General features: G+C 37.1%; 1 protein-coding gene across 2 annotated transcripts in view; it reads left to right on the top strand.

The window, feature by feature from the left end:
- Positions 1-12722, top strand: part of RABGAP1L (RAB GTPase activating protein 1 like) — a 757100-nt gene that overhangs the window by 501508 nt on the left and 242870 nt on the right. For both annotated transcript variants that reach the window (XM_080824387.1, XM_080824388.1), the window contains exons 16-17: positions 1151-1276; positions 3405-3548. In XM_080824387.1, the coding sequence (XP_080680513.1) occupies positions 1151-1276; positions 3405-3548 (270 nt within the window). The remainder of the gene's footprint in view (positions 1-1150; positions 1277-3404; positions 3549-12722) is intronic.

The following is a 12722-nucleotide window of genomic DNA, read 5'->3' on the forward strand; positions in this document are numbered from 1 at the left end:
AAGAGCGCCGGGCTTGCGCGCACCTCTCCCAGGGGAGGGTTTGGGGCGCGGCGTCTTCAGCTCTATCGGCTCTATCGGCTCTATCGCTGTGTGGGTCCGAGAACACCAGGCTGGGCATTCGTGCACCTCTCTCAGGGGAGGGTGAGGCACGCTCGCATCTCCAGTAAGGTGCGCGTTCTGCCGTCTGGTGTGGCTCCCAGCCCCTCACGGGAGCCGGACTCCACCCGTTCTCGGGCGCACTGGCGGCTCAGGGACAAAGACCAGGTTTCTCCGCCGCACTCTCTGGCTCAGCGCCAGGGGAGGCTCTCCTGGGTCTGGGGACTTAAGCCCCTGTCCCTAGCCGCCCCGATTCCCACAATTTCCCCGCGTGATCCTTTGCTCTTTTGAGTGCTTTCAACAAGACTCCAACTTAATGCTGGTCCCCAGATGCAGGGCACTCTCGTATTGGGGTATTATTTTCCAATCGGTCGCCTCTGGTGGCTCCCTCCTCCTTTTGTTTATCTTCCGATATCAGTCCGACGTTCCCACTCTACTTTACCTGCCCACTGGCGTCTTCTGGCCCCCGTAGAGATCCAGACGTGTATAATTCTGATCTCAGGCTGATTTCATGGGTGATCGGAGTTCTTTGGTAGGTAATCAGCTCACTTTAGGGTACAGGTTGAAAAGGCGCCTCCTCCTACTTCCCCGCCATCTTGTCTCCCCCCCAGTGTGATTCTTTTATTTGCGTAAAGAAACACTAGCAGGATATATGCAAAATGATTGCGTGTAGTTACAAAGTTATGCCAAAGAGGTAGGGAACAGGTACAGGAATTCTGATACAGAGACAGAGAGGAGTAAGACTTTTACCTTTGCATACTTTTGCATTGTATTGATTTTTGAATCATGTGCCTCTATTAGCTGTTTTTAAGATGGCTGAATGAATAATAGGGTGATTGAAATTCACAAAAGAGCGAAGTTCATTTCAAGTGAGGAAACTGGAAGGTTTGAACACAGTTTTATCTGTTTTGTTGCTGAAGGCTGTCTCTGAAGAAGTTCATTCACTAGAGGCCTTTAGCCATTAATACAGAGGACTGTTAACAGGAAGGAACTTTTCAGCCTTTCTGGCCAAATGCCCCTCAGCTGTGTTCTATGTGGGTCTATTTTCCTGCAGATGCCAGAAGAACAAGCGTTCTGTGTTTTGGTGAAAATCATGTATGACTATGGTTTACGAGATCTCTACAAAAACAACTTTGAAGATCTTCATTGCAAGTTCTATCAGTTGGAGAGACTAATACAGGTAAATAAAAATTAGGCTTTTATCACTCAGGGATTGAGTTACCGAAAAATTAATAAAATTGATGAACAATAATAATTCATGAAAGTTTAATGGAATTCTACAGAAAAATGTAGATATATTTGGTTTCTGACCAGTACCTATGTTGGTGTTAATATTTATTTAACCATTTGATCATTTTAAAAATAGTCTTCCATTGTAAATATTCAACTTTAATATACTTTGAAGTGTGAATATAGTGAGTTAAGTCAATGAAAAGATTCCTGAGTATATTTGTAAGGAAATGAAGATATTTACAGAATAGAAATTGAAATACTTAAGAACTTTCCCTCCCTTAATTAGCCCCAGTACTATATTTAGGTCCACATGTAGGGAATTCTTAAAGGGGACAGAAAAGAATTGATAAAGAATAAAAAACACATAAATGTTAATGTAGGGACATATTTAAAATTTTTTCTCCTATAATTTCATGATCTCAAACAATGTTTGTTACTGTTTCACAATATGTCTGTGTAAATTTATATGTATGAAGAACATATTATTTTATATATGTAAAATATTACATAATAAAAAAGATTGTGAGCAAGGGCAAGATTATTGACTAGTGCTAATAGAAGGAATTCCTGAGTAGCTTTGAAATTCCACCTGAAGTTGAAAATCTTAGATTTATAATGGGTTTGTGTCACATGCTTATATGGCTTTCTCTATCTGAGGTATTGAGAACCCAAGAGAAATGTGAAGTAAATACATGAATGGATTGATTCCATATTGGAGAAAAGTAAAGTGATTAAGGAGGAAGGTAATGGGACACAGCAGTAGAGATACTGGTAGGAGCCCATTGGCCTGACCTGTCAGGAGATCCATAGGTGTATAAAGAGGACATGACGTCAATAAGAGACTAAAAGACTAGAACAGGGAAGACAGAGGATTAGCAATGAGGTTAAAGACAACTTTACTGGGACAAGAGAATGTTGGAAGGTAGAAGACCTTAAAGAAGAAATGAAATAGGGGAAAGATGTTAAGGGAACTATAAGCACAATGACACATGTGCTTTCATCAGGAGAAGAAAGACTGTGTAGAAGATTCTGGGTAACTATGGACAATAAAAACAATAGGCTGTTTTTGAGATTTAATTCTTCTAAGTAAATATTTGGGATTATTCGCTTTCTTACCTTTTATTTTCAGAAGTTTACATTTTTTCGAAGGTCAGTGTTCTTAAGAGCTTTGAGAGTCAAATAAATGTACCTGATAAATGAATAGCAAGTTCATGGTACTGTGAAGAAACCCAAACACATTTTAGCATGTGTTAGCATTCTTTGACTGGATGACCTTAGGACACCCCACTTAAAGTACCTGATGGGTACCTTTGGGTGTTTTTCTGAAAGCATTTTGTGTAGGAAGTAGGGAGTTTTTCTTTGTTTGTTTTTATGATCCATTTATGAAAAGAAAACTAATGTGGGCTTTTACATGTCTTTGCTTTTCAGTTATGGGAACAGCTATGCTAATTCTCTGAGCTTTACCTTTCATGCTTTTGACAAGTATTTACTTATTTAAATTGAGGGGAAAAAGCATTGGGGTAGCATAAAGGCATTTTTAGGAGACATCCAATTTCATGCATTATACCCTTGCACAATTTCTGTAGCTTGTCAGTTTTTAATGTCAAAGATAGGTTATTTTGAAGTCTGGTTATATTTTGGGTTTGTCTCAATACCCCCAAAATATACTGAAGTGATATCACAGATCCCAGATGATGTTGATATTAAGTGGTCTCCAAAGAGGAGATCTGTTTCTTTCCTGAGTAGTTAGGCAACCCATTTGATCAGGTGCTGGACTTGACTCTGGAGGGATGACGTTCATTAGACCATAGGTATTCTGTCAAAGTGAGCATTTACCAAGAAACAAGAACAGTCAAGTGAGCAAGAGGTCATCTTTGTTGTTTGTCCATGACAAGTCTGCCTTTGTTTTCCTCGATCATCCTTGTCCCAGGGCTCATCTCCTATTATCACTTCCATGTAGTTACATAAAATTGAATGAATTTTGCCAAAAATCTAGAGTGGTCGTAGAAAGCTAGTCATAAATTACAGTTGTGGTAGGAAGTAAAGCTTCTCAGTTTCTCACTTTGACTTTTTAGGAGCAGTTACCGGACCTGCATCACCATTTTTGTGTTCTGAACCTGGAAGTTCATATGTACGCCTCCCAGTGGTTCCTCACTCTTTTTACAGCCAAGTTCCCACTCTGCATGGTCTTCCACATCATCGACTTACTGCTCTGTGAGGTAGAGTGACTGCATCTCTCATACCTAAGCCAAAAGAGAAAATAGTTTCTACTTAAGGTGGTCATAATCGTCTTCATTTTATTTTTTCCTATAAATTAAGCCGTAAATATTGACCAGGAAGTTCTATTTGATTTTTTTAGTAAAGACTATTTTAATTATAATTGTATTATTTGTGAGAAATGAATATGTTAAGGCATGTAAAATTCCTACAAAGTAAGGTAGGTAATTAAATTTGTGTAATTAAAATTCATAATAAGCCTTTATCTGTGTAATAATGTATTACTAATATAAAGGACCTTTAAAGTTATATAAATGGGGGCGCCTGGGTGGCTCAGTGGGTTAAGCCTCTGCCTTTGGCTCAGGTCATGATCTCAGGGTCCTGGGATCGAGCCCCGCATCGGGCTCTCTGCTCAGCGGGAGCCTGCTTCCCCCTCTCTCTCTGCCTGCCTCTCTGCCTACTTGTGATCTCTCTCTCTCTGTCAAATAACTAAATAAAATCTAAAATAAATAAATAAATAATAAAGTTATATAAATGAATTCAAAATCAGGTGTTTTTAATAGTAATGTAGTTATACTTCCAAGAGTGAATATAAATGAAATTATATAGTAATGTGCATTTTATTTTATTTTATCTTCTCTTTTCTTTTCTTTCCTTTCACCAGTACAGTTAACATACACTGTTATGTTAGTTTCAGGTATACAATATAGTATGATTCAACAACTCCATACATCACCCAGCACTCATCATAACAGGTGTGCTCCTTAATCCCCATCACCTATTCAACCTCCACCCACCTCTCCTCTGGTAACCACTAAGTTTGTAATTTAATCCTCAATTTATAGTAATTAATTTAATCCTCAATTCATAAGATGTTTCTAATGTAAATGATGTTTGAGACTCCTACCAGATAATTGTGAAGTGATACACTAACGCTTCTCTACCATGTATTTTCACAGAATATTTAAAAAACTAGTTTGCAAATTCCTTAGGTATCTGATTTGTTTCATGTATTGTTTTTAGTTCCCAAGGTGGCTGCATTTATTCACTTTACTCTTTTGCAGAAATAAGCAGCGTGACACATGCATACCTTGTATCCTGCCAGTCAGAATGTTTAACAGTCTTAGCAGCGATTGCTAGATGAGAAGTTTTTTTATTTGGGATATAAATGTATATAAATTATATCTGTCTTAAATTAGAAAGCTAGAGTAATCAAAAGTATAAGCCTAACATAATCTAAACGGTTTTGTATTAGTGCATAACTTGTTATACACAATTTCCTTTCTTAACCATTCCAATTGTATTAATCAAATTATTAAAAAAACGATTAAAAGAGATAAAAATGCGTAAGCTGCGCAAAGCATGGCTGGGATTTCTCAGCCTACCACGGCAGGAAGTGTTTCCTGTGCAAGCATCGCTGGGCTCTGCTCGTCAGAGGTTCTAGCTGGGAGCCACACAATCCTTCAAAGTTGCAGAGCTTTTTTTTTTTAAAGATTTCATTTATTTATTTGACAGATAGAAAGGCAGGCAGAGACAGAGAGGAGGAAGTAGGCTCCCTGCTGAGCAGAGAGCCCGATGTGGGGCTTGATCCCAGGACCCTGAGATCATGACCCAAGCCGAAGGCAGAGGCTTAACCCACTGAGCCACCCAGGCGCCCCATGCAGAGCATTTTGTAAAGGTGTAAGATTTTTAAACATTTGTAACATATTTTTTTAAAAAGATTTGTTTATTTTATTTGAGAGCCAGAGAGAGAGAAAGAGAGAGAGAGGAGGGGCAGTGGGAGAGAATCTCCAGCAGACTCCCCGCTGAGCACAGAGCCCGAGGCAGGGCTGGATCTCACCACCCTGAGATTATGACCTGAGCTGAAATCGAGAGTCAGACCCTTCACCATCTGGGCCACCCAGGCGTCCCCATTTGTGACATTTTAATAAAGAAAGGCTCAGCGACTTGCTGAAGGTCACAGAGTAAGTTCCCCAATTCTGAATATGTAACAGCTGGCAAACCTGATTAATAACACATTGAATCTCCTATTTGTCTTATTTACAAATTAGTTTCTAAAATGCCTATCTAAATTTAACCTAGAGGAAGAAGGCAAAATTAGGAGTTAGAACCTCACTCAAAGTCAAAATAGTGTGATCTCTGTATACACAAATTTAGGCATTTGGCGAACTTTTCTGACTCCTCAAATTTAGTGCAGTGCTGTTCAAAAGTAAAAACCAAATTTATGTCTTTGACTTCTGTGATCTTAAAGTAATACTAAAATTTATTTTTGATAAATAAATGTTCGTAGGTCCTATTCATTTCATACTGAGCTGAGTTTAGTATTTCACGGTATTTAAAAAAATAAGAAAGTGAGGGTATGACATTTTAACAGTTTTGCATATAATAGGAGCTTGCAAAAGTTAATATTCCTTCAAATTTTTGCTGAAAGAGATTATCTAATTTCATACAAGGTTAGTTTTATAATGTTCATTATAGAAATCACACCAGTAAAATTGGATTTCTTGGTCATTTTTGGCAATAGTAACACTATCCTCTAGTTCACTGGAGTGATGCCTTTCTAAAATCATCTCTATGTGAGTGATTCCATACATGACATTGGGGCATTGTCTGTGGGTCTTCTGGAACCCAGATTTCACAATTTCTCAGGAAATTTTATTTTAACAATATTTGAATTTCTGATGTCAGTTGCTAAGAAAATTAGCAACGTTTACAGTAGGGAAAAGAAAATTTATAAGAATTATCACTTGCTAGCTGTGATTTAATTATAATATTTAAAAGATCTTAATGCTTGTGAAAATTAATAAGAGATCATAGATACTACTTTCCCTTCCCTTAAATCTGTACTCTGTAGCTGTTTAAGGAAGTTGCATAGTTTTCCAAAACATGGAGTAAATTGTAATCACAGGATCATGGTAACCAGGGAAATAAATAATAATATCCCTTAACAGTTCAAAATAAACTTTATTGGGAACAGTATCAGGATATTCATTCTTTCCACTAACTCATCTTTGTCAGAGGATTATTTTGCAAAGGAAATTTTTAGATAAACTTTTATTTCCTGCCTGCCTGTGTTTTTTCTTTGCCCCTTTCCTTCTTGTAGTTAATAAAATATTTATATCAAAACTCGTCTTTCATATGTAGTAATATATTCTGAAAGAAATGATAACATAGTCTTAAATAGAATCATCTATACATATTTGTTTTTGTCATATTCTCTTTTTTTAAGGAAAATGATTCAAATCTTCATCATTATGAATTAATATATATATACCACATTTTTATCCATTTATCTGTTGATGGACATCTAGGTTCTTTCCATAGTTTGGCTATTGTGGACATTGCTGCTATGAACATTCAGGTGCACGTGCCCCTTCGGATCACTACATTTGTATCTTTGGGGTAAAAACCCAGTAGTGCGATTGCTGGGTCGTAGAGTAGCTCTACTTTAAAGTTTTTGAGGCTGCATACTGTTTTCCAGAGTGGCTGCACCAGCTTGCATTCCCACCAACGGTGTAGGAGGGTTCCCCTTTGCATCCTTACCAAGGTCTGCCATTTCCTGATTTTAGCCATTCTGACCGGTGTGAGGTGGTACGTCATTGTAGTTTTAATTTGTATTTCCCTGATGCCAAGTGATGTTGAGCATTCTTTCATGCGTCTGTTGGCCATTTGGATGTCTTCTTTGGAGAAATGCCCGACAACAGGATTTTAAACTAGAGTTTGAAAAAAACATCTTATTAGGCTGAGATAAATGGAACTTTCCATAGATTATCATGTAGGCAATAATTGAAATTAAAACTATTTTTTTAAAAGAACGAAACCTTCTATATTTTATTGTCTGCTTCTATGGGGAGAGATAAGAAAAAGGCTAGAAGTATTAACAAGTGTAAATATTGTGCTGTTAATTCACTAAGAATAGAACATTGTCTTTTTTAAAGAACTTTTTGTGGAAGTGTAACAGATTAAAAGAAAATGTGCAACAATTAGTGTAAAATGTGATTTTTTTACATTTTTCGTAAAGGTGAACATAACTAATGTAACAAGCACCCAGATTTTTTTAAAAAGCCAAACACTACGTGCATTTCAGGAGCCCTCCTCCCCTTCACTGCCCCTGTGGTCACTACCTCTCTGAAGAGTAATCACTGTCCCGACTTCTGGCACTGTAGGATTATGAGTTTTGATTGTTTTTTTTTTTTTATCAAATTTCAAACTTCAACTGTAGATGGAATAACACAATATGAACTCTTCTCATCAAGGTTTCATTTGTCATTATGTTTTGACATTCATCCATATAATAGTTGCATCTAGGTTTGGTTCATTTGTTCCACTGTATGAATATATTGTAATATATCCATTCTTCCATTGTATTGTTGATGGGCATTTGGGTTGTTCCAGATGAGTGTAATTTTAAGTAGTGTTGCTACGAACATTCTTGAACTTGCCTTTTGGTAAGCATATGAAGGTACTTCTGTGGGTACACATCTAGGAGTGGAATTGCTGGGTTAGGGCATGTATACACTAGGATTTAGTAGATGCCATCAAGCAGCTTTTTCAAAGTATTTTGAGCATTACCTTTGGAGTTGTTTTTATTGGGTGGAAGTTTTCCTTGTGATCAAAGGCAGGTTTTTATTTTACTGTGTTTTGTTTTATTTTTTAGAGGGCAGATCCTAGATCAGATTAGAGTTCATGAATATGGAACAAAATGACACTCATTTAGTTGAAAACTCATTGACTTGATCCCTGAAGTTGCATACAGATGAGAACTAGAGCTGGATTTAAGAGCTGACTCACTTCTGTGCTTGTACGAGAGTTGTTCACCTGGTGGGAAAAGTCCAGCAGTGTATTCGGTTACAGAAGGAGCGACATAGAGACAGTTTAACATTGGAGTTAAGATATTTGGTTTTTTTATTTAACCATTCCTGCATCACTTTGTTTATGTTACTTTACCTGTGTATGTCTCAGTTTGTTTCTCTGTAAAATGATGCTAACAAAACCTGTCTCCCAGGTTTAAGGATTGAATGAGAATATGAAGTGCTTAGCACTGTGCCTACTACATAGTAAATACCCAGTTAGTAATATAACCCTCCATTCTGCTCTGTCCATGTATATAGCTCTTTTATTGCCTCTCAGTTTTTTCGGTTAGCTAGATGACACCAGAGGTTCTTAAGAGAGTAGGTTAACTAGCTGTTGGTTCTTTCTTACTTTTCTAACCACCTTTGTTTCCTTCTAGTTGAGATTCTTTTTTGCTAAAACCAAAATTTTAGCCATTGACCTTAATGGAAGTTTAGTTCTATTTTATTTTGACTAATGACTCAAGTAGTCCTCGAAGGTATTTTTTTCTTCTGCTTTCTTTCAGAAGACATAGAAAAAAAAAACCACCAGTATTTCTTTTAGTCTTGACAAGATAACTGACAGATGATGTTTGAAGTTGGCTCTTCCCCAATAGTTCAATTTTTAGAGTATCAAATTATATTCAGCTTTATATAGTAACTTGATATTTCGTGGAATATAAGGAAGTCATTGACCCTTCAAATTAGAATATATTTCTTGTCTCTCCTTTCTTCTTAGGGTGATGAAAAAAATGACAGTGCAGTACTCCAATATTTAATTAAGTACCACCAAGTATGCACCCCCTTTCAAAACAGTTTTCTGAAGCTGTAGATTCATTATATAATATTCTTATTCCTTGCCCCCATTTTCTCCCTCAAACAGTAATATTTGAATTTTTTTATTGCGATACAGCTGACACATAACATTGTGTAAGTTTGAGGTATGCAATGTGTTGATCTGATTCATTTCTTTTCTTTTTAAAGATTTTGTTTATTTGACAGAGATCACAAGCAGGTAAAGAGGCAGGCAGAGAGAGGGGGGAAGCAGGCTCTCTGCCGAGCAGAGAGCCTGATGTGGGGCTCGAACCCAGGACCCTGATATCATGACCTGAGCCGAAAGCAGAGGCTCAACCCACTGAGCCACCCAGGCGCCCCGATCTGATTCATTTCTATAATGCAATATGATTACCATACTAGCATTAGCTGACATCTTTATCAAGTAATATGTTGAATTTAAAATGTATTAGAATGAGCATAGAGGACATAAACATAAATTTTGTAAAAACTTTAAGAGTAGTATTTGGCTATAAGAGTAGGGGAAAAAAGCTTTGACCAACCAATAAATATGGTTAAGATTATTTTAAAGTTCTACTTATCAATAGAAATCTTCAGGACTAGGGAAAAAAAAACTCTCTCAAATCTCATTTCTGGATTTTAACTTCTTTCTCACCTACAAGGGTTTTATGGTTCTCACATCAGTTGTCTTGCAGCTCTTTCTTCCGTTTGCATTAGTTTTGACATTACAGAAGTCGAAACCTCACATTTAAATGGCAGAACCATGGTCTGTGCTTCCTGTGATTTTATTTTATTTTTTTAAAAGATTTTATTTATTTATTTGACAAAGAGAGAGAGAGATCACAAGTAGGCAGAGAGGCAGGCAGAGGGAGAGGGAGAAATAGGCTCTCCGCTGAGCAGAGAGCCCAATGCAGGACTCAATCCCAGGACCCCAGGATCATGACCTGAGCCGAAGGCAGATGCCTAACTGACTGAGCCATCCAGGCACCCCATGATTTTAAAGGAATATTCGCTCTCATTCATTTATTCAGCAAATATTTATTGAGCTGCTTCTAAATGCTTGACACCATTCAGGTTTGGGGATGTAACAGTAAAGAAAAGGAGGCAAAACTCTTCTCTTCATTACATTTCTTTATCCTTGTGGAAGATACAGACAATAAACAAATGACTAAGTAGAATATATCATCTATCAGAAGTGTTGAGTGCTATGGGAAAAGATGAAGGAAGAGAAATGTAACAGGTCTTAATAGGGACTTTTGACCATTGTAGATAATTTAGGTTTTACTGGACCGAGATGGGAAACAGCAGAACAGTTTTAAGTATAGGAGTGGTAATCTCTGATATATATTTTATCCTCACCACTCAGGTTGCACTATTGAGTACAAAGGGAAAAGTTGGGGACCAGTTATGAGGCATAACCTGGGTTGCTTAGACCACGTTAGTGGTAGTGAACATGGTGAGAAGCGGTTGAATTCTAGACAGATTTTAAAAGTAGAGAGGACAGGATGTGCTAATGGATCATCTGGGGGTTTATTGATTATATTTTCATTTAACATAGTGGTGAAAGGGAAGGGTGGCTGATCATGCAGCTTCTACGCTTCAGGGAGCATCTTGGGGACCAATGATGTTGAGGAGTGACTGGGGGAGGTTACTCTTGCATGCTTTATTCTGGAAATGCTTGGATTACAATTTCTCTGCAGTGTTTGTTCTAGAAGCAGGTTCTGGTACCCTTGGGAACATTGAAGGTCAATCTTTAGGAAATTATAGAGGGTGGAATAATTATGAAAAATGACTAGTGGAGGAATAAGCATGTCAAACCTAGTCCTTTAAAATAAAGGTACATGGCAGGGAGCCTTCTTCCCCCCCTCCCTGTCTCTCTGCCTACTTGCCTCTCTGCCTACTTGTGATCTCTGTCTGTCAAATTTTTTTTCAAAATTGTGTAAAATAAAGGTACAAGTTTACTGTTAAAAATAGGAGTGGTATTTTGTTTTAGTAGAATCAAACCCACATTACTCTGGGGACTCACAAAGACTTTATATATCTCAAACCTGTTTAATAACCCACAGCATCTAATTATGTGTGAACAGTTCTCATACTCAGAACATATATCACTGACTTAAAGTTATAGGATAACAGGTTTTTTTCCCAATAAAATTCTTTCAGTTTATCATTAATTGGAATAACTAAAGTTACTTTATAGTATTTTTTTCTTGCAGAAAGCTCATTGTAGGTAAACTATGTAGCATGGATTAAATAAAATAACTAAACATATTCTGTTATTTTTCTGATTTAATATTTGAAACATTTTTAAAGGCATTAAGGCATACAATGAACGCTTATATATCTATCTCCCTGATTAAGAAACAAAATAATATGAACAAGATTAGTTTGTATATTATTAACTCCCTCTCCCAGGAAATACCCCCTCCTTTGCCTTCCTCACATGAACCGTTATACAGAATTGAATGTTTCTATATTTTTTCTTGCATATATGTGTATCTCTGAGAAACTTATCATTGAACATATTTGAAAAATATTGTACTCACTGGTTTATGAAGTCCACTACTTAAAATAGGTTTAGAAAGCTATCTTCCATCTACAAACCAGTGTCACACATACTGTTCAGATATCTCCTCAATATTCTTTCCACTTGACCCTCTCTTATCCCATTTTTCTCCACAGTATCCGGAGATCAGGTCGAGTTATTCCTTTGCTGAAAATCCTTGGGTGGTTTCCCTCTAATAAAACTCACATTGTTTCACTTTGCCCATAATCTCCCCCTTCCTTCCTCTCCAGTGGTACCCTTGGGTGAGTCTTCCTCTTATTGTACTTTATCACTGGCCTTCTTTTAGTTTCTGGAACATTTAGGGTCTTTTTAGGTCGAAAACGTGTGTATATTCTTTCCCTTCTGGCTGAGTTCTTCAGGCCTAGGGTTAAATGTTACTTCCTCTAAGAAGTTTTTCCTGATCAGTCATTCTTAAGTAGTCTAAACTTTTGGCCTTCTGTGATAGCACCCTGTAGTTAGTGGTTTTTTATTTATCTACTGTGTATTACTTTTCAAATTCCTATTTCTCTCACTAGATTATAAATTTCTGAAAAGAGAAGGCATATCTCTTTTGTGCACTACTGTATATACACCTTATAATCAACTTGTGGACATACAAGGAATATCTGTTGAAGGAAAATAAGAATGCAGAATTAATGGGCAAGTTTATTTTTATCATCTTCGCTTGAATGTTTTTGTGAAATCCTATAGGCTGAAAAATCGCTTTGCTCTTGAGTTTTAAGAGAAAAAAATAATATATTTGGAAATTCCTTCTGTTTTAATGAAGATATTTTAAGAAACAGAAACCCAGACATAGTAGCCCAAGTACAGTGGGGGATTGTTGTAAGTATAAAGCGAATCCAGGAGAAGATGAACAAGTAGATCTCAGGAAGGACAGGTGCCACAGAAACTCCAGACGCTCATCTCTCTTACTCTTTATTGCTCTATATGAATTGAACGTTCTCCCTTCTCTCCCTCCTTACTTCTTTGTGGAGTCTATGGTATTT

The sequence above is a fragment of the Martes martes genome (assembly GCF_963455335.1).
Source record: "Martes martes genome assembly, chromosome: 15".
Lineage (NCBI taxonomy): Eukaryota > Metazoa > Chordata > Mammalia > Carnivora > Mustelidae > Martes > Martes martes.